Raw genomic sequence first — 22,350 nt, forward strand, 5'->3', positions numbered from 1 at the left:
TTATTATGGCCATGATTCTGTATAAATCTCACTCTTCTTAGCCTTTGCATCCAACTCCTGATTGTTCCACGTACCAATCAGTGCTTTATAGCTTTCATTTTATATTTGAATATATTTAAAGGAGTCAGATTTTTAGTAATTGTAACGCGTGGTGGCCCGAGTGCCGCAGGAGGAGGGGCAGGACACACAGACTCCAGTGACTGGGATGTACATTTATTTACATAAACAACACTCGCAACGATAATGGCACTCACAAGCATTACAAACGTTAATACAAACATGAATGGGTTGACAGTAAACAAACATGAACACAGTTAACAATATCGAATACTTGTAACATTACCACAAAACATCAACACATTACATCCACACGCTACGTCAACAATAACCAACACCCTGCACACTTTAACACGGGTTTATATACCTTGAGACGAACAAGGTGCAGGTGTGTGCAGGTGTGGTTACAAACACAGCCCTCCCACTGCAAGTGGCGGGCCAAACCATGTGACTCGGGGGAGGCGAGTGTTCCGTGACAGTAATCAAGCATGTTTACAATATTTTATACTTTCTAGGTGATCCTGCCATTGGTGAGTTAACAGATTCTTATTTTCCAAATAAGAAAATATAATAATATAATATGGATTATGCAAAAACTGAAATTCTGATTTCATTTGAACTTCGATATGTCAACTCTAGTGTGATGAGGATTGTATTAAAGCTGCATTATTGGTATATTCTGCATTGTCCAATTAATGTTATTTTGTTAGATACACATTTACTCTACAGTTTGTCAGCTGTTGTGTCTGATCACAGATCCTCTAAATATACAGTATGTACCTTTTCTTCTCTCTGTCTAGGACATGCACGTGTCACATGGCTGTTTGATGGAGAGCCAGACCACCTTGTACCTTCACCATCAGCATTCCTGGTTGAGAGTGATCTGTTTCTGATAGCAGGCAGAATGACTGGCTGCTGCTTTTTTCATGTAGGTCCTGTTTTGTCAGGGCTTAGCCCTGCTGTTATTCACATTCTTTCTGGAGGCAAAGTTGAAACTGCAGTTATCGAAATCTGTCCTGATCTTGATCTTCATGAGAGAATTAAGATGGTGTGAATTATGCAAACTGGACAAATTTTAGAATTGTTATTCATCTTGTTGTTGGTACAGTATAGTCTGTGAGCATGTGTCCCGTTATATAGGTGTCAAGTTCAGTCCCTGGTCAATGACAGTTTGGCATTCTACCTCTTGACATCTGCAAGTCATCAGCCAATCAGAAATGCCTTTGAGTTAAAGTCTTAAGTGAGAAAACACTATCTGTAGGATGGTGGCCTGCCAGGGACTGACCAACCCCTGCTGGCCTCGAAACCTTGAAAGTACGTGTTTGCACAAAATGATCATTTTAATAAGTTTGTAAGATTTAATATGAATGAATTTAATTAAAGCAACTACATATGTGCCTTTCAGCTGGAAGGGAACTCAGAACTGTCAGCAAGTGAAAGAGAGTTGATTCTTGTTGCCTTTCATGGGACCTTCCTGTAGTAAGAAATTGTAATCGGAGAGAAGGTACTACAACATATGGTAAACTGCCGATTAACAAGCCTCATTACTGTCTGACTAAATGACTTGATTCTGTTGATTTGTATTTGCCATACAAAGCACATATTTCGTGTTGTTCTGAGACTCAAAGCGTTGAATAACATCAGATCTTCCTGACTGCCTGCACTGTGTGATGATACACACCAGAATGGGCAGCATGGGGAAGGCGTACTCCATCACACTTCTCGTCTTCCCTCCTGCTCCTTTGTAAGCATAACCACCAGTGTGAACACCAATCAGATTGCAGAATTTATCAAAGACTGGAGAGCCAGATGATCCATGGAAGAAACAGGAATTGTAAGTGATCTGAGAATCTTGAACTTGCCACTTCTCTTTATAACACGTCTGTGTTATGACATGAAAGAAATCCTTGTTCTCAGCAACATGTCTGTCTGCAGAAGAATGAACAGCCTCTTTTGGAATTATGAAACAGGGGTCCATTTTCTTATCCCCGCCATCGGGGTGTCCAACTATGCAGATCCCACCCCTCAAGGGAGGGGTACTATATCTGCTAAGCAACTCAGGACAACCAGGAAGTTTTGCTTCACTGCTTAGTTCCAGCAGTACAAAGTCCAGATGCAGCCCCATGTCATTTTTCCCATAATAGTAGGAAACTGGGGTCTCATTCACTGGTAGTTCCAGTGGTATTCTCTCCTTCCCTGGTATTCTCTCCTTCACTGGCATTATTTCATTAACTGGCAGTTCCAAATCCTCAAATTCAAATACAGCAGTTATGCGGTTTTGCAGGTTTAGGGTCACTGGGACACGGGGCCCAACAACATGTGCATTAGTGAGGATGAACCTGTCAAACAGCAGAAATCCAGTTCCTCTTCCACATCCTTCCACCTTGATCTTGCAGACAGAGTCAGACAGTTTCATTAATTGTTTTATGATCTTTATCTCATTGAAACTCTGGGCGCTTTTGTCGTACTCCTCCCTGATGATGCTCTGCAGCTCAATGAGCCTTGCCCCCTCATTCAGCTTCTTCAAAAAACCTTGAAACTGATCTCGCAGAAGATTCAGGATCTCTTCTGAGTCTGGGATTTTTTGATCTTGGATTTGGGTTATGTTTGAGCTCTCCTGCTGTTGAATGCTAACAGCACCTGCATTTTCTGACTGAGGACTTTTGGATACATCAAAAGGTTCATTCTTCACTGGCTCAAACTCCTGACTAGAATCTGGACTATGTGGTTGGTTGTCTAGAACAATAACCTGGAAATGTTTTCCATGCAGATGGTCGACAGTGTTTGACATGTTGGTAATGTCCTTATTGTCCTGGTCAGAGAGAGCACAGCGCTTTTCAAATATGACATTTTCAAACCTCCCATCACGTTTAAGAGCTTTCTTTATCTTTTCTCCTTTGATGGCATATACACAAACATCTTCTACCTCTTGCCTTGTCAGTTCCTTGATTTTCATCAGTTTTCGGATACCTTTGCCATCTTTTGTTTTGATGTTAAAGGTAACAAAGTTGTGAGGGTTAGTCATATCTGATTGGGTGATAGTGGTTTGGTTTGTTGTACTGCTGTTTTTGTCTGTTTTAATGAAGGTTATGTCCAGAACCTCATTCTCATGAATCAGACAGCAGGGGAAGTCTGAGGTCACAGCTCCTCTGGGTGTTTCCTCTCTACGGATCACCACATACTTCTGCTCATTTTTATCATAAAACTGTTTAAAAGATGAGTTTTTTAAAAGAGCCTCCAGTACAGTCACAGATGTCTTACAGGTTACTACATATGTATTTGATTCATAACAGAACTTGAAAACATGTTCATCATTTTCAGTTTTCTGCAGACATAAAAAAACAGTGTTATGATCCAGAGGACAAATTTTGTAATGCAGTCACTCAAACGATTTCTATTCAGTACTGATGAACATGGTTGTATTGGAGTTCATGTGACTTACCAGCAGGGCAGCATCCTTTCCCAGCCGTGTCTCATCTGCCTCCTGCTTAAACGAATTATCCATCTTCTGCTGGAAAAACATATCAACAGAAAGATTATTACACAATGATAGAAAGAACCTTAACATATATCATACCTACATATATACATTAACATATATAAGGTATACATTATTTACCTATATTAACATATCTAACATGCATAAACATGTATATTTACATATCTAATATATACATGTCTATATTTACATATATAACATATACATGAACATATTATGAATATATCATGAACATGAACAAATTCTCCATCTTCTGCTGGAAAAACATGTCAAGAGTGTACGCTAGTGAACATTTCAGTGTTACACTGAATACATTCACTGGTATTAACGCTAGTGAACAGTTCAGTGTCACAGTGAATACATTCACTGGTATTAATGCTAGTGAACAGTTCAGTGTCACAGAGAATACATTCACTGGTATTCATGCTAGTGAACAGTTCAGTGTCACACTGAATACATTCACTGGTATTAACGCTAGTGAACATTTCAGTGTCTCAGTGAATACATTCACTGGTATTCACACTAGTGAACAGTTGTGTCACAGTGAATACATTCACTGGTATTACCACTAGTGAAAAATTGTGTCACACTGAATACATTCACTGGTATAACCACTAGTGAACAGTTCAGTGTCACACTGAATACATTCACTGGTATTACCACTAGTGAACAGTTCAGTGTCACAGTGAATACATTCACTGGTATTCACACTAGTGAACAGTTCAGTGTCACAGTGAATACATTCACTGGTATTACCACTAGTGAAAAATTGTGTCACACTGAATACATTCACTGGTATAACCACTAGTGAACAGTTCAGTGTCACACTGAATACATTCACTGGTATTACCACTAGTGAACAGTTCAGTGTCACAGTGAATACATTCACTGGTATTCACACTAGTGAACAGTTCAGTGTCACAGTGAATACATTCACTGGTATTAACGCTAGTGAACAGTTCAGTGTCACTGAATACCTTCACTGGTATTAATGCTAATGAACAGTTCAGTGTCAAACTGAATACATTTACTGGTATTACCACTACTAAACAGTTCAGTGTTACACTGAATACATCCACTGCTATTTACCCTTGTTTACAGTTCAATGTCACACTGAATGTATTCAGTTATATTGATGCTAGCATACCATCCCATTTCTGACTGAATACACTATTTTGAGGGAAAACTATAGTCCTTAATCCCCATGCAGGCTAAATATAAACCATACAGTCCTGCGTGCAATAACAGGATCTATGAACATTGATTTATTTACACACAACCAAGTATGAGTTTATCATCAAATTATGAGGCCATAATATCAACTTTTCTGTCGTGGTCCATTTGAATGCATATCTATCTATCTATTTGTCTGTCTGTGTGTGTGTGTCTGTCTGTCCAGGATATACAGCAACAATATCGGAATGTCATTTGGACTGGATGTGGTTGGATGGTTACTAGGTAGCTAGATAGAGAGAGAAAGTAGCTAGAACAGAGGGGATCGCACTGTTGGGTTTCATCCCAAATCCAGACCTCTGAAACTGTACATTAAGAGGAAGGAGGGGGATTGAGGACTAGTGAGCATCAGAGCCACTATCCAGGATGAAACAACCAAGATCCAGGAGAACACCAGGAAGATGACCTCAAGTGACAAAATGTTTAATGAGGGCCTCAGACATTAGAAACCTGAGGTGGATGGAAGTGAGGAGGAACAAGAACCCTCATGGGAGGAAAAACCCCTGCATGGTATGGACCACCAGCAGAGAGTGGAAGTGGCTGATATGGAGAAATCCTACCAATGGCTGGAAAAGGCTGGACTGCACAACTGACTAGTTATTAGCCTAGTACTTTTGCATTCAAAAAAGCATAATGGTAGTTTCAAAGAAGCTGTATCAGGCTATATCTAAAGAATAAATCAGAATAACTCACCGTGTGATGGCAGCTACTGTTTCTGTGGCAACCAGTGTCTTATAGTGATGGGACATGCGATGGGGGAAACACAGCAAGGATAAACCCGTGAAGAGAGAAAAATTAATTAAACGTTAAACATTATTAAACATTAGCTAACCAATATTTACCAGTAGAACATTGATATGTGAATAGATCTAGAAATGTTATGAACATAATACTGTTCACTGTATAGTTTGCGAACTATTTCTAGTATATTTGCCGTAATAGTGGTACGACTGGAGTTTATAAGGACGGTAATGAAAGTTTATGGTCCACTTGGGCTGAACCTTCTCTTCAAATCTGACTGAGAACACAGTACCATTGTGTGTGTGGGTGTGTTTGGGGGTAGGTGCCCAGCTTGGGAACAAAATAAATTGGAGATTTTGAAGTAAAATTACAAACTAAATGTATTGTCTAATCAGTGCATAGAAAAATCAGGCCAACACTAGATCTTAATAGAATGGACTTCATTTCAGGAGGGAAAACACCTACTTTTATTTTCACTGTGTTTAGTCCTCAGGGTCTCAGCCAGTTGGTTGTGGTTCATCTTCTTCAGGATGATCAGTGTGATCTCTACAGCTTTATCTTGGCCATATTTCTGCACCACCTTGTCCACAGTGTCAGGTCTGTCAGATTTCTCCAGCTGAGATTTTGGGATAGCGGGGAAACCTTCCACTCCATTATTCAGATGCCACTGGAATAACTTCAGGTCTTTTGTCTCCAGTTCATTTAGAGTGTTGAGAAGTTGTTCTTTAATGTTGGCCATCCTGCATCATGAAGAAGGACAACAGACTCCAGTTTACTGAAGGTTGACAAACATGTTCAATGGTTTATGTTCACAGTTCAGCAATAGACAGAGGAGTGAATGTGAGTGTGCTGGGTGAAGTGTGCTGTGTGAGTGATGTAGAGAGGAGTGAATATGAGTGTGTTGGGTGAAGTGTGCTGTGTGAGTGATATAGAGGAGTGAATGTGAGTGTGTTGGGTCAACTGTGCTGGGTGATGTAGAGAGGAGTGAATGTGAGTGTGTTGGGTGAAGTGTGCTGTGTGATGAGAGAGTTAAGTGTTAATGTGTGTTCCCCTGGTTTTACCTGTTTGTCATCTCTCACTACCACTGTGTGGATCTGTTTTGAAACACTCTGATAGTCCGAGGTCATAGAGTCTGATTATTTTACTCTGAATACACTGTTTAGATTCACATTTAAATTAGTGAGGGTAGTTATTGATGATCAGCCCATCACCAGTGTCACATTTACACATTTACAGACAGAACGTCCATACAGCCTCTCTGGAGGGCAAGGACATGCTTTCACAATTAAGCAAAAACATCAGAATGTTTCCGTATTGTTTCCATGGAGACACACCAACAGACCAGTGTATTAAACATGTGTAATACAACCACCCTGGATATTTAGGGAACTTTCTTAACCTCACTAAAGGGTCATGCACTCTACAGACTCTGAGTATTCCATTCACCACTGTACTGTTATCACTGGACCTCTCACTATAGTGGTCAACCATTCACTACTGTACTGTTATCACTGGACCCCTCACTATAGTGGTCAACCATTCACTACTGTACTGTTATCACTGGACCCCTCACTATTGTGGTCAACCATTCACTACTGTACTGTTATCACTGGACCTCTCACTATTGTGGTCAACCATTCACTACTGTACTGTTATCACTGAACCCCTCACTATAGTGGTCAACCATTCACTACTGTACTGTTATCACTGGACCCCTCACTATAGTGGTCAACCATTCACCACTGTACTGTTATCACTGGACCTCTCACTATTGTGGTCAACCATTCACTACTGTACTGTTATCACTGAACCCCTCACTATAGTGGTCAACCATTCACCACTGTACTGTTATCACTGGACCTCTCACTATAATGGTCAACCATTCACTACTGTACTGTTATCACTGAACCCCTCACTATAGTGGTCAACCATTCACTACTGTACTGTTATCACTGGACCCCTCACTATAGTGGTCAACCATTCACCACTGTACTGTTATCACTGGACCTCTCACTATAATGGTCAACCATTCACTACTGTACTGTTATCACTGGACCCCTCACTATAGTGGTCAACCATTCACTACTGTACTGTTATCACTGGACCCCTCACTATAGTGGTCAACCATTCACCACTGTACTGTTATCACTGGACCTCTCACTATTGTGGTCAACCATTCACTACTGTACTGTTATCACTGAACCCCTCACTATAGTGGTCAACCATTCACCACTGTACTGTTATCACTGGACCTCTCACTATAATGGTCAACCATTCACTACTGTACTGTTATCACTAGACCCCTCACTATAGTGGTCAACCATTCACCACTGTACTGTTATCACTGGACCCCTCACTATAGTGGTCAACCATTCACCACTGTACTGTTATCACTAGACCTCTCACTATAATGGTCAACCATTCACTACTGTACTGTTATCACTGGACCCCTCACTATAGTGGTCAACCATTCACTACTGTACTGTTATCACTGGACCCCTCACTATAGTGGTCAACCATTCACCACTGTACTGTTATCACTGGACCTCTCACTATTGTGGTCAACCATTCACTACTGTACTGTTATCACTGAACCCCTCACTATAGTGGTCAACCATTCACCACTGTACTGTTATCACTGGACCTCTCACTATAGTGGTCAACCATTCACTACTGTACTGTTATCACTGGACCCCTCACTATAGTGGTCAACCATTCACTACTGTACTGTTATCACTGGACCCCTCACTATAGTGGTCAGCCGTTGTAATGTAATTCTACTATAGAACATGTATATAGTTGTTGAGGGATTTTTCTTACTGGTACCATCTGGTCCCATCCTGCACCAAAATTCTCACACCTGAAGACTGCACATTCAGAGGAAGGAGAGGAGGGTTCAGGACTAGTGAGGGTCAGAGCCGCTATCCAGGATGAAACAACCAAGATCCAGGAAGATGACCCCAAGTGATGAAGTGTTTAGTGAGAACCTCAGACAGTAGAAACCTGAGGAGGATGGAAATGAAGAGGAACAGGGACCATCATGGGAGGAAAAAACCCTACATGGTACGATATCGGAATGTCATTTGGACAGGATAAGTGTGGTTGAATGATTACAAGGTAGCTAGATAGAGAAAGAAGGTAGCTAGAACAGAGGGGATGGCACTACAAGGAGGTAACAAAACAGACACATGTACCTTGGAATCCCACAGACAAATAGGAATCATGGAGAGGCCACAAGGAAATCAACTCCAGCCAAATACCTATAAATATCTACAAATACCTATAGCCAAATACCTACAAAGACTGAGACAAGTCCTGACAATCCAGACAATCCAGCACATAACAGCAGAATGCTGTATATAATAGTAGTATATAATACTACAGAGTTACAATAACAAATTATAACTCTCACCCAATAGTATATAATACTACTGTAACTATTATAACTCTCACCCAATACTATATAATACTACTGTAACTATTATAACTTTCAACCAATAGTGCACTTTGTATATGTTTTATGCACTGGTGACCAGGGTTTCTAAACCATTCTCTTTTGTACTCAAGATGACATATAATACTATTGTAAATACTACTGCAATATTACTACTGTAAAGATAACATCTGTTGTATGACTACCTTTGCATTCAAAGGTGCATAATGGTAGTTTTCAAAACAGAAACTATATCAGGCTAAATCTTATGAATAAATACAGGCTATATCTTATGAATAAATAAAGGCTATACCTTATGAATAAATACAGGCTATATCTAATGAATAAATATTTTTAACTCACTGTGTGATGGTAGCTAAGGTTTCTCTTGTGACTAGTGTCTTAAAATGATGGGACGCTGGCATTTGCCTAAACCAAATCTGTGACTGAAATTATATGCTTCTGTAGTAAATTGCAAGCCAAAAATAGTATTTCTGGGATTGTTAGTTTTTCCAAAACCTTAGTATTCACAGATAGTAATCAGAATCTACCCAGATAATCTGTGTATGGTGTCCACAATAACATCATAAAAAAACTGTAAATTGTAAATTGTATAAATGCATAGTATACATCCCCTCTTCATTCATCATAACATATTTATTTATTTATTAAATCGCATCCATTTCGCTGTATTTCTCCTCGGACAGAGCAGTTACAAAAAGCAATTCACTACTAGTTATATCATGTATGACTATGTATGTGAAAAATAAACTTTGAATCTTATATACTATACCAGTGGAAATTCAAAGTTTGTGAATACTGGACACTATTCAATCCCATGATTCCAACATCATGGTTTCTGAGCCAAACCAAACAATACAAAATGTCAAAATACCAATGAAGCAATCTTTTCTTTTGTAGCAGAATGTCCATGTGTGGGTTGACATCCAAACTATGATGTCATATCGTAACATAGAACAGCCAAACCCTGCTGTCCTATCATAACATAGAACACCCAAACCCTGCTGTCCTATCATAACATAGAACACCCAAACCCTGCTGTCCTATCATAACATAGAACATCCAAACCATTCTGTCCTATCATAACATAGAACATCCAAACCATTCTGTGCTATCATAACATAGAACATCCAAACCATTCCGTGCTATCATAACATAGAACATCCAAACCATTCTGTACTATCATAACATAGAACAGCCAAACCATTCTGTCCTATCATAACATAGAACACCCAAACCCTGCTGTCCTATCATAACATAGAACAGCCAAACCATTCTGTCCTATCATAACATAGAAGACCCAAACCCTGCTGTCCTATCATAACATAGAACACCCAAACCCTGCTGTCCTATCATAACATAGAACATCCAAACCATTCTGTCCTATCATAACATAGAACAGCCAAACCCTGCTGTCCTATCATAACATAGAACACCCAAACCCTGCTGTCCTATCATAACATAGAACAGCCAAACCATTCTGTCCTATCATAACATAGAACAGCCAGACTTCTTCTAGCATTCCCTTTGTTTCCCTGCTCTTTTCATTGTCATGGACAGTAAAGGCTACCTTACGGAAACCTCGTGTCTCGCTACTTCTGTGCCATCCACGTCACAGTCATATCATAACATAGAACACCCAAACCGTGCTGTCATATTGTAACCCCCCATGTCCAGACCATGCTGACAGTACAGTCAGGCTACGTCCAAAGTTTAGTACTAAACTCTAAATAACATGCCAAAATAGTACTTCCAGGATGGCTAGTGTGAAAATTTAGTATTCACATTTAGTAATCAGAATGTACCAGGACCATATACTATGCTGGGTGAATATTTTAAGTGTGTGAACACTGGACACTATTCAATCCTAGGTTTCAAGTGTAAGTGTAATACAGTATAACATAATATAACATAAAAGAAATGATTATTAATTATTCTTAATTTTGTTGTTTATATATTAGCATGAGCTAAGGTTGTTTGAAATCAATAATAAAACAAACTAATTTGATTCCTACTCTCTGCTGTGAGTACTGATGCAGCTGGCTACTGTGTTTTCTCCTGTAATGATTTAAGCATTGTAAAAAGGCTACAAGACATTTTGGTCCTTGTGTATGTTGTGTAATGTTTTCCTCAAAAACCATTGCACTATGTGAACTCAGAGAGCTCGCAGGAGTTTAAATTTGGCTCAGCACATCAATTTGAACATTTTTGTCATCAAGTTCAAAGGTTATGGGTTGAACAACTGTAATGGTAAAGGGTGTTCCACACTCATTTGAAAATAGGATTAAGTAGATCATGTGAATAGTATGTCCTGCCTTTCAAATAAGTGCAGGGACTCTGACTGGCTACCGAAATTAGTGAAGTATTTTGTGAAATAGACATAAACTGAATTCAGTCAGCTCTTTTTTCATCATTTCATAACATAATAACAGAAGTGATTTATGCAGCAATTATTCTTCATGTATTCTGAAAAATGTTTAATTTTTGCATGATATGTGTTAAAAACTAAAAATTGATTTTCTGATTAACATTAGCAGTAGCATGATTATCTTTGTTTGAAAAACTGTCAGCTAGCTGGATAACTAACTGTTCTAGGATAACTGCTGTAAAATTACTTTGAGCAAGACTCTGTAATCAATTAAAGGTTCTCTCAGGGTCCTGTGAGGGTCTAACGAGCATACTGAAAAACTCATTAAGTGGAGCTCCAGGTCTGAGCATTTGTTCACTGGGCAGAGAATCATGAGCGTTAAAGCATACGTGTTAAGTTAGCTAGCTAAGCTTGTAAACTTAGGTTAATAGGTTTTAGTCTAGCATGTAGCTAAAGGTGTAGTACATAACTTCAATTCAGAGTGATCTGCCTTAGAGTTGTACAGAAGCCTTGAAACCACCTGCATCAAAACCTGTACTCTGCACTTACACCCAAAAAGGTCTCTGACCTTAAGATACCCCAGATACATTATTCATTTACATTACATTTACATTTATGGCATGTAGCAGATGCTTTTATCCAGAGCAACTTACAAAAGTGCTTTGTCATTTACTCATAGAAAATCCTAGTACAGTAGGTCAGAGTCCAACATACCAATGAACTAGAATACTGTAAAATACAGGGATAAATGCAAATGTCTAGAAGTGCAAAATACATAAGGTCTATCTTAAACAATGATAAGTGCAATAAACAATATGTGCTATAGTTTGTTAAACGACGTAAACAATACCCTACAATAAGTATTAAATTAGTCAGTCAATATTGGAGCAGTGTCAGTTGTCCTTTAAATATTCTACAAATAGATGGGTCTTCAGTCTGTGTTTGAAGACTGCAAGGGACTCTGCTGTCCGGACAGCAAGTGGGAGTTCATGCCACCATCTTGGAGCCAGGACAGAAAATAGTCTCAATGCTTGTTGTCCATGAGACCTGAAGTAAAGTATTTCAAGCTGAGCCATACTTGAGGTTCAAAGTACTCGAGGTACGGATCGGGCTTTGACAATTGACCTTGTGTATGAAGGTGCTGGTCCATTTTTGGCTTTGTAGACAAGCATCAAAGTTTTAAATCTGATGCGTGCGGCTACCGGGAGCCAATGAAGGAAGCGCAGCAGTGGAGTAACGTGAATAACATATTCATCTTTATGCTTTCAAACACAGTCTTGCACCACTCTGCACCTGTTACAGAGTACTTCAAAGTCTATTATAATTAGATCACAGATCACCTCAAGAAAATAGAGATTAACGTTTGGCCTTTCCTTTTCCCCAAAATATTTTATTACATAACAACCCTCATGGATTATTACAGAATCCATCTTTGTTATGTATAAGATAAATGTATGTTCAGATTACCTCAGTTGATGATGGTTGGTGCCCAAGAATTAGTGCCTGAATTTGTAACAAGTCCAGTTGCCTGTAATGAGGGAAATAATGTGATCTACACTTTACTTTCTACATTTTCTTTTGGAAACACCCTCTAACGGTTGCAACTGGTTTGAACTGGATCTGCCTGTCGTTTGACTTCCTTTTTTTATGCGCAAGCGTCAGACTCGTTTCTCTTTCTTGAAAGTGTATGACACAGTAGAAAACATGCAATGACTAGAGACATGGTGGCTGGAAATATTGATCTTCCTGTGTTAGCAGTCCAAAGGTTTGCTATTGTGACACCTTTTCACTTATAATGAGTAACCCAAAATAGGTTTGCAAGTAGATTACATCAAACTCTTTTCAAATATTCGCCTAAATATGCCTGTCCTCCAAGTTTGTCCTTTTATAATGAATGGTGTTATGATGAGCTCAAATACTGATTTTATGTCTTGCCCATGCCTAAGTTCATATTTACTGGAAACATTTTTATGACATTAGCTGCAGGAAGAAAAACTAGCATGTATATACCTGCTGTCCACACCCAGCCAAACACACACACACACACACACACACCCATACGAGGCCTATCACCCACACAACCCCATTCAACCTCCTCCAGCCTGTCAATCAGTAGTCCCTCCTCCATCACAACACACAACCACTTCCAGGTTCACAATCACCTATTTATTAATTATCATGCAAACCTGCACCTCATTCCATCATTCCTACTCAAGCCCAGAGGATCTTCCAGTCAATGCTTCTGCAGTATGAGAATATGTCTTACAAACCTATGAACTCAATGACTATCCAGTCTCTTGCTTGTTTTTGTTCTCCTTTTGCTCAAAAATGGCACATATGCAGGAACACACTTAGCTGGGATCCTGGAGCCAAACAATGGGAGTCCAGCACAGTTACAACCCTTGTACAGCCAGCAGGGTCCATGACTATACAAGACAGGGAGGAGGAACTGTGAGAAAAGACGACCTGTGGAGTGAAAAGGACGAAGCTAAATGAAGATGTATAACACATACAGGTAAATGCATTGATTTAATGTCCATGACTTGTGAAAGACTTTGCACAGAAATGACACCAAGACTCTTTATTAATATTTTAATACTGACACTGATTTTGTATTCCTGTGGTCTCATGTACCTGTGAAACTGGTTTAGCCCAGAGTGGGGCTTCCTACATTCATGGGAGGTAGAGAAGAGAAACTCCATCATTCACTGAATGTCTGCTGATGCTGTAGTATCAACCTGATTAAGTGAAGTACTGAGGTTGAGTCCAGTACTTATCATTAAGACTGCTAACTAATGGCTGTGAATATTTGAACCTTTATTGCACTTTTAAACCTTTATTTTACTTTTCACATTACAGGACATCTCCTGTCTGTGACGGCGATGCCTCCCTTCCAGACATGCTGAATGACAGCTATGCAAGATTTGAAGCACAGAACACATAATGGCAAAAAAACCAACCTTCCTCCCAACAATCAGTTGCGGTGACTGACCATGGCTGATATAAGAGAAACTGCACAGAATCAACCATGTTCTACAGGGGGAAGTGGAAAGCACCCTCACCATGTTCTACAGGGGGAAGTAGAGAGCACCCTCACCATGTTCTACAGGGGGAAGTAGAGAGCACCCTCACCATGTTCTACAGGGGGAAGTAGAGAGCACCCTCACCATGTTCTACAGGGGGAAGTGGAGAGCACCCTCACCATGTTCTACAGGGGGAAGTGGAGAGCACCCTCACCATGTTCTACAGGGGGCAGTAGAGAGCACCCTCACCATGTTCTACAGGGGGCAGTAGAGAGCACCCTCACCATGTTCAACTCGCCTCTGCAAAGCCATCAGCATTTTGGATGATCCCACACACCCTTCACATAAACTCTTCTCTCTCCTACTCTCTGGGAAGAGGTACTGAAGCATTCTGACACTTATAGCAAGACTGTATAGCAATATTTTCTTCACCAGTGCTATCAGACTCCTCAACTCCCAGTGACTGGTATCAAATATTTAATAATCATATTCCATTTGGCATGTACAGTGTAAATTGGTGCACGGGCCATTACCTCAGTATCTGCTGTATGCTGGTTGGTGTTGCCCTAACACGTACAGCAATGGCTCAGTATGTGTCATGGGATCAGCAATATTGTGCAATGAGATTGAGCAATAGGGAAGCTTGAACAGGAGCCCTTGGTAAGGGAAGGGGTAGTTCATGGGATCCATGACATAGCTGGCATGACGTTAAGAAGCCTCTTGCATTAAACCCAGTGTTTGTTCAGTCTCAGCACTGGTCACCATTATCCCTGGACCTGTTTATGTTGGTAAATTGACCCTGGACCGTTATTATGGCCATGATTCTGGATAAATCTCATTCTTCTTAGTCTTTGCATCCAACTCCTAATTGTTCCACGTACCAATCAGTGCTTTATAGCTTTCATTTTATATTTGAATATATTTAATGGAGTCAGATTTTCAGTAATCAAGCATGTTTCCAATCTTTTATACTTTCTATGTGATCCTGCCATTGGTGAGTTAACAGATTCTTATTTTCCAAATAAGAAAATATAATAATATAATATGGATTATGCAAAAACTGAAATTCTGATTTAATTTGAAGTTCGATACGTCAACTCTAGTGTGATGAGGATTGTATTAAAGCTTCATTATTGGTATATTCTGCATTGTCCAATTAATGTTATATTGCTGAATACACATTTACTCTACAATTTGTCAGCTGTTGTGTCTGATCACAGATCCTCTAAATATACAGTATGTACCTTTTCTTCTCTCTGTCTAGGACATGCACGTGTCACATGGCTGTTTGATGGAGAGCCAGACCACCTTGTACATTCACCATCAGCATTTCTGGTTGAGAGTGATCTGTTTCTGATGGCAGGCAGAATGACTGGCCGCTGCCTTTTTCATGGAGGTCCTGCTATGTCAGGGCTTAGCCCTGCTGTTATTCACATTCTTTCTGGAGGCAAAGCTGAAACTGCAGTTATTGAAATCCGTGTCCTGATCTTGATCTTCGTGAGAGAATTAAGATGGTGTATTATGCAAATTGGACAAATCTTGTTGTTGGTACAGTATAGTCTGTGTGCATGTGTCCCATTATATAGGTATCAAGTTCAGTTCCTGGTCACTGACAGTTTGGCATTCTACGTCTTAACGTCTGCAAGTCATCAGCCAATCAGAAAGTCCTTTGAGTTAAATTCTAAGTCTTAAGTGAGAACACACTATCTGTAGGATGGTGGCCTGCCAGGGACTGACCAACCCCTGCTGGCCTTGAAACCAAAGTACTTGTTTGCACAAAATGATCATTTTTAATAAGTTTTAATATGAATGAATTTAATTAAAGCAACTACATATGTGCCTTTCAGCTGGAAGGGAACTCAGAACTGTCAGCAAGTGAAAGAGAGTTGATGCTTAATGCCTTTCATGGGACCTTCCTGTAGTAACAAATTGTAATTGGAGATGGCTTTGAGAAGCCAGTGAAACTTTAAACTTTAAAAAACTTTGAAACTTTAATTTTGATGTTTCTGTTAAAAAACTAGCATGTTTGCTCACTAGTTAATCGGACCAACCATGAAGTAAATTAAGCATATTCGAAAAGGTCTGAAAGAGACATGGCCACTAATGTATCAAAGTCAGGCTCAGAATCAGACTCAGGCTTTATTGGCCAAGTGTGCTCACACATACAAGGAATTTGTTCTTGGTTACAGTAGCTCACCCCGCACAGTTGGTTGTACACAATACAACAAAGACATTTCCACCACACTCACAACACACACACAGTCATAGTCATACTCGGGAACCTTACATGTGCATCAGTTGTTAAGAGTGCTGAGTGCAGCGGTTGGGAGATGCTGCTGTAGAATGATGACGTAGAAATAAATCAAATATATAGATTGGTAGGTAAAATGGATAAAGACGTCAAGAAAGCAGAGACCATCAATCAGAAAAAAAAGATTTAGTTCTTGTCAGACTGGAAACACTAAAATGATGTGGAGTGTGTTGAAAGGTGTTTGACATCATTTACTGGTCATCAGTGATTAACCGACCTGATTAATGGACCTCCTTATGCCTGATTAACTGACCTCATTACTGGCTGAAAAACTGCCGATTAACAAACCTCATTACTGTCTGACTAACTGACCTGATTCTGTTTATTCACCACATGAAGCACATATTTCATGTTATTCTCAGACTCAAAGGGAACTCAGAACTGTCAGCAAGTGAAAGAGAGTTGATTCTTGTTGCCTTTCATGGGACCTTCCTGTAGTAAGAAATTGTAATCGGAGAGAAGGTACTACAACATATGGTAAACTGCCGATTAACAAGCCTCATTACTGTCTGACTAAATGACTTGATTCTGTTTATTTGCCAAACAAAGCACATATTTCGTGTTTTTCTGAGACTCAAAGTGTTGAATAACATCAGATCTTCCTGACTGCCTGCACTGTGTGATGATACACACCAGAATGGGCAGCATGGGGAAGGCATACTCCATCATACTCCTCATCTTCCCTCCTGCTCCTTCGTAAACATAGCCACCAGTGTGAACACCAATCAGATGGCAGAACTCATCAAAGACTGGAGAGCCAGATGATCCATGGAAGAAACAGGAATCATAACTGATCTGGGAAGCTTGAACTTTCAACTTCTCTTTAAGACACTGCTGTGTTATGACATGAATGCAGTCTTTGTTCTCAGCAACATGTCTGTCTGCAGAAGAATGAACATCCTCTTTTGGAATTATGAAACAGGGGTCCATTCTCTTAATTCCGCATCCAGGGTGTCCAACTATGCAGATCCCACCCCTAGAGGGAGTGGCACTATAACTGCTAAGCAACTCAGGACAATCAGGAAGTTTTGCTTCACTGCTCAGTTCCAGCAGTGCAAAGTCCAGATGCAGCCCCATGTCATTCTTCCCATAATAGTAGGAAACTAGGGTCTTATTCACTGGTAGTTCCACTGGTATTCTCTTCTCTGGTATTCTCTTCTTCTCTGGTATTCTCTTCTCCACTGGTGTTCTCTCCTCTGTGTCCATTCTCTCCTCTGTGTCCATTCTCTCCTCTGTGTCCAAATCCTCAAATACAGCAGTTATGCTGTTTGCCAGCTTTTGAGTCATTGGGTTAATGAACCCAACAACATGTGCATTAGTGAGGATGAACCTGTCAAACAGCAGAAATCCAGTTCCTCTTTCAGATCCTTCCACCTTGATCTTGCAGACAGAGTCAGACAGTTTCATTAACTGTTTTACTCTCTTTATCTCAGTGAAACTCTGGGCGCTTTTGTCGTACTCCTGTCTGTAGAACCTCTGCACCTCAGCAGGATTTCTGAGCCCCTCTCGCTCTTTCAGCTTCTCCAACAAACCTTTGAACTGATCTCGCAGAAGATTCAGGATCTCTTCTGTGCCTGGGATTTTCTGAACTTGGATTTGGGTTACGTTTGATCTCTCCTCTTTCAGCGGACGAATCTGCTCTTGAGTGCTAACAGCACCTACATTTTCTGACTGAGTACTATTAGGATTTTCAGACACGTCACAAGGTTCATTCTTCACTGGGTCAATCTCTTGACTAGAATTCTGACTAGGTGGCTGGTTGTCTAGAACAATAACCTGGAAATGTTTTCCATGCAGATGGTCGACAGTGTTTGACATGTTGGTGATGTCCTTATTGTCCTGGTCAGAGAGAGCACAGCGCTTATTATATATGACAAACCTCCCATCACGCTTAAGAGCTTTGCTCAGCTTTTCTCCTTTGATGGCATATACACAAACATATTCTACCTCTTGCCTTTTCAGTTCCTTGATTTTCATCAGTTTTTTTATACCTTTGCCACCTTTTGTTTTGATGTTAAAGGTAACAAAGTTGTGAGGGTTACTCATAAGTGACTGGGTGATAGTGGTTTGGTTTGTTGTACTGCTGTTTTTGTCTGTTTTAATGAAGGTTATGTCCAGAACCTCATTCTCATTAATCAGACAGCAGGGGAAGTCTGAGGTCACAGCTCCTCTGGGTGTTTCCTCTCTACGGATCACCACATACTTCTGCTCATTTTTATCATAAAACTGTTTAAAAGATGAGTTTTTTAAAAGAGCCTCCAGTACAGTCATAGATGTCTTACAGGTTAATACATATGTTTTTGGTTCATAATAGAACTTGAAAACATGTCCATCATTTTCAGGTTTCTGCAGACATAAAAAAACAGTGTTATGATCCAGAGGACAAATTTTATAACGCAGTCACTCAAACGGTTTCTATTCAGTACTGATGAACATGGTTGTATTGGAGTTTGTGTGACTTACCATCAGGGCAGCATCCTTTCCTAGCCGTGTCTCATCTGCCTCCTGCTTACAGAAATTTTCCATCTTCTGCTGGAAAAAGTCAACAGAGAGATTATTACACAATGATAGAAGGAACATTAACATATACCATGTCTAACATATCTACATTAACATATCTAACATATACATTACTTACATATATTAACATATCTAACATGCATTAACATATGTATATTTACATATCTAATATATACATTATCATATGTATATTTATATATCTAATATATACATTGACATATCTATATTTACATGTCTAATATATACATTAACTTATCTATATTTGCATACCTAACATATCTACATCAATGTATCTAACATATTTGCATTAACCTATTGAAAAGGTTTACATTAACTTATCTACATCAACATATCTAACATATGTATTAACTTATCTACATCAACATGGCTAACATATTTTCATTAACATCTACCTATTACCATATTTAACATGTCTACATTAACATAGCTACATTAATATATCTATATTAATACAGCTACATTATTAGTTTGTTTACAGAGCTGTACTGCCCCTTTTACTACAATGAAGACAATTATGTAAATTCCCTGCACTTCTTATAGGCCTAACTTTAAAAGCTTTGTCATTCACTTCATCAACCACTTCTGATCTCTGCGTTATTGTTGTATTTGATTTAACACAGCAAGATTCAAAAATGTTGTCTTCAAATCATACATTGCGACTCAAAGCATCCTCAGTTGTCTCCTTGTTTTGAAAGCATAGACACAGAAATAATGTCACTTATATTTTCAAGATTTTTGATTACCAGAATCTTTGTCATAATTTTTAACCAAAGCATTTTGTTCATAAACTAATTTCTTAGTGTCACGGCATGGCCCCCTCCTCCCAGATATGTCCATGTGTGTGTGTGTGTGTGTGTATATGTGTGTGTGTGTGTATATGTGTGTGTGTGTGTGTGTGTGTGTGTGTGTGGCCACATCTTTCTCGTGTATCACACCTGTTCCTCGTTTTACGTTGTTATTGTGCATGTATGTAAGGTCCTGTTTAGTCGTCTGTGTTTGTCAGTGTTTGACAGTACATAAGCCTGTGTGCGTCGCTGTTCTTTGTTGTGTTACGTGTGCCATATAAACATCTTTGTGTTCAACAGTTCGTCTCTGCATCCTGCTGAGTCTCCCGCGTAACACTTAGATTCTGTCCAAGGTTCTGAACTTTCTGAAGCTTTGATAAACACTACGTCAATATTTTTATCTTCCTTTCCACTATTAATTAAAAAACTATGTCTTTGATTTGATATCTGCTGTTTTTTTTAAGATGGTTTCTAGGGCCGTCGAGAGGCTCATATTTAAAGAACACATGAATGATTGCCCTGATGTTTTGTGGTAGAATATGACAAAGCTTTGCTCCATCCTCCAAATAAATTCTCCTTAAGCATTATACATTTTAAAACTGTGGCATTTATTTCCAAAATTCCATTTTTGATTTCATTCTTTGTTGATCTTGACTGTCTGCCCTTTAGATGCTGAGGTAATAAAAGAGTCTTTACAGGGAAAAGAGGCCTAACATTGAATTAGACATATTAATAACGTAAAACATAAGGAAGTACAGAGATTCTGTTTCCTTTCAGAATGATTTGCGTACAGGGCAGAGGCCTCTGCAAGCTTCAGCAAAGGATCTTGGGTAGTCTTTGGTGGTCCTTGGTAAGACATATGACCTCTCCACCAGGCTCAGCAACGTCTTCTTTAGGACAAGGCTAAGAGAAGTCTTCTCTTGAAATGTGGTGGTAACGAGTTCCAACTGGTGTGAGTGTTGAATATCAGTTTGCATATGTTGATTAATGTATGGTTTGGGTGTAATGGAGGCGAATGCAAACACTAGTATGTAAAAAGTGGGGTGAATACATAATCACTTCTGACCAATGTATAAAAATGTGGGTTCTTTGTTTGGTTGTCACTGGCACTGGTATTACCACTAGTGAACAGTTCAGTGTCACACTGAATACATTCACTAGTAGTAACACTAGTGAACAGTTCAGTGTTACACTGAATACATTCACTGGTATTAATGTTAGTGTCCAGTTTAGCTTCTAACTGAATACAGTCACTGGTATTGATGGTAGCGTAAAGTTCAGTTTCTGACAATACAATATTTTTATGGAAAACTATAGCTGTTAATCCCCATGCCGCTTACATAATCAAACCGCTTACATAATCATCAAATTATGAGCCCATAATACCATATTTTCTGTTTTCTGTTATACCTACCTACCTACTTACTGTAACTATTATACATTTCACCCAATAGTACATAATACTACTGAAACTATTAGAACTCTCACCAAATAGTGCACTTCATATGTATGTTTTACGTACTGGTGACCAGGGTTTCTAAACCATTCTCTTTTGTACTCAAGATGACATATAATACTACTGTAAATACTAGTGTAATATTACTACTGTAAAGATCACATCTGTTGTATGACCACCGTTGCATTCAAAAATGCATAATGGTAGTTTTCAAAACAGAAGCTATATCAGGCTAAATCTTATGAATAAATACAGGCGATATCTAATGAATAAATACAGGCGATATCTTATGAATACATACAGGCTATATCTTATGAAAAAATACAGGCTATATCTAACGAATAAATACAGGCTATATCTTATGAATACATACAGGGCATATCTAATGTATAAATGCAGGCTATATCTAATGAATAAGTGAAGGCTATATCTAATTAATAAATACAGGCTACATCTAATGAATAAATATTTTTAACTCACTGTCTGATGGTAGCTACTGTTTCTCTTGTGACTAGTGTCTTAAAATGATGGGATGCTGGCATTTGCCCAAACCAAACCAATCTGTGATTGAAATTATATGCTTCTGTAGTAAATCGCATGCCAAAAATAGTATTTCTGGAATTGTTAGTTTGTCCAAAACCGTAGTATTCACAGATAATAATCAGAATCTACCCAGATTATATACTATACCAGTGGAAATTCAAAGTGTGCGAATACTGGACACTATTCAATCCAGTGATTCCAACATTATGGTTTCTGAGCCAAACCAAACAATATAAAATGTCAAAATGCCAATGAAGCCATTTTTTCTTTTGTAGCAAAATGTCCATGTGAGGGCTTGACATCCAAACCATTCTGTCCTATCATAACATAGAACATCCA

General features: G+C 39.1%; 2 protein-coding genes across 4 annotated transcripts in view; both read right to left on the reverse strand.

Moving 5' to 3' along the window:
- Positions 1-484: 484 nt before the first annotated feature.
- On the reverse strand, positions 485-12,952 carry LOC118241278 (protein FAM111A-like). 2 transcript variants are annotated; one of them, XM_035525839.1, is made up of 5 exons: positions 12,820-12,952; positions 5,996-6,270; positions 5,483-5,520; positions 3,500-3,565; positions 485-3,382 (listed from the first exon to the last, which is right to left on the reverse strand). In XM_035525839.1, the coding sequence occupies exons 2-5, from the start codon at positions 6,267-6,269 to the stop codon at positions 1,613-1,615; spliced, it is 2,148 nt and encodes a 715-aa protein (XP_035381732.1). In that variant the 5' UTR covers position 6,270; positions 12,820-12,952; the 3' UTR covers positions 485-1,612. The 2 variants fall into 2 exon arrangements, with proteins under 2 accessions (XP_035381732.1, XP_035381731.1); XM_035525838.1 differs by having other exon boundaries at positions 3,500-3,568.
- A 3,556-nt stretch (positions 12,953-16,508) lies between these two features.
- LOC113568630 (protein FAM111A-like) overlaps positions 16,509-22,350 on the reverse strand; it is an 8,112-nt gene continuing 2,270 nt past the window's right edge. The window contains exons 2-3 of one of the 2 annotated variants that reach the window (XM_035525842.1): positions 19,150-19,215; positions 16,509-19,032 (exon numbers count right to left, since the gene is read on the reverse strand). In XM_035525842.1, coding sequence (XP_035381735.1) covers positions 17,200-19,032; positions 19,150-19,212 — 1,896 coding nt within the window. In that variant the 5' untranslated portion in view covers positions 19,213-19,215 and the 3' untranslated portion in view covers positions 16,509-17,199. Of the gene's footprint in view, positions 19,033-19,149; positions 19,219-22,350 lie in introns of both variants that reach the window. The other variant, XM_035525841.1, reaches the window with a different exon arrangement.

Source organism: Electrophorus electricus, chromosome 5 (assembly GCF_013358815.1).
Source record: "Electrophorus electricus isolate fEleEle1 chromosome 5, fEleEle1.pri, whole genome shotgun sequence".
Classification (NCBI taxonomy): Eukaryota; Metazoa; Chordata; class Actinopteri; order Gymnotiformes; family Gymnotidae; genus Electrophorus; species Electrophorus electricus.

What these genes read in the sequence shown, in the direction of transcription:
- LOC118241278 (XM_035525838.1), bottom strand. Translation starts at nt 6,269, where the DNA reads ATGGCCAACATTAAAGAACAACTTCTCAACACTCTAAATGAACTGGAG. An exon ending in TAAACACAGTGAAAATAAAA is followed by an intron (nt 5,521 to 5,995) that starts GTAGGTGTTTTC and finishes CATCACTATAAG; the next exon opens with ACACTGGTTGCCACAGAAAC. An exon ending in GAAAGGATGCTGCCCTGCTG is followed by an intron (nt 3,383 to 3,499) that starts GTAAGTCACATG and finishes TTATGTCTGCAG; the next exon opens with AAAACTGAAAATGATGAACA.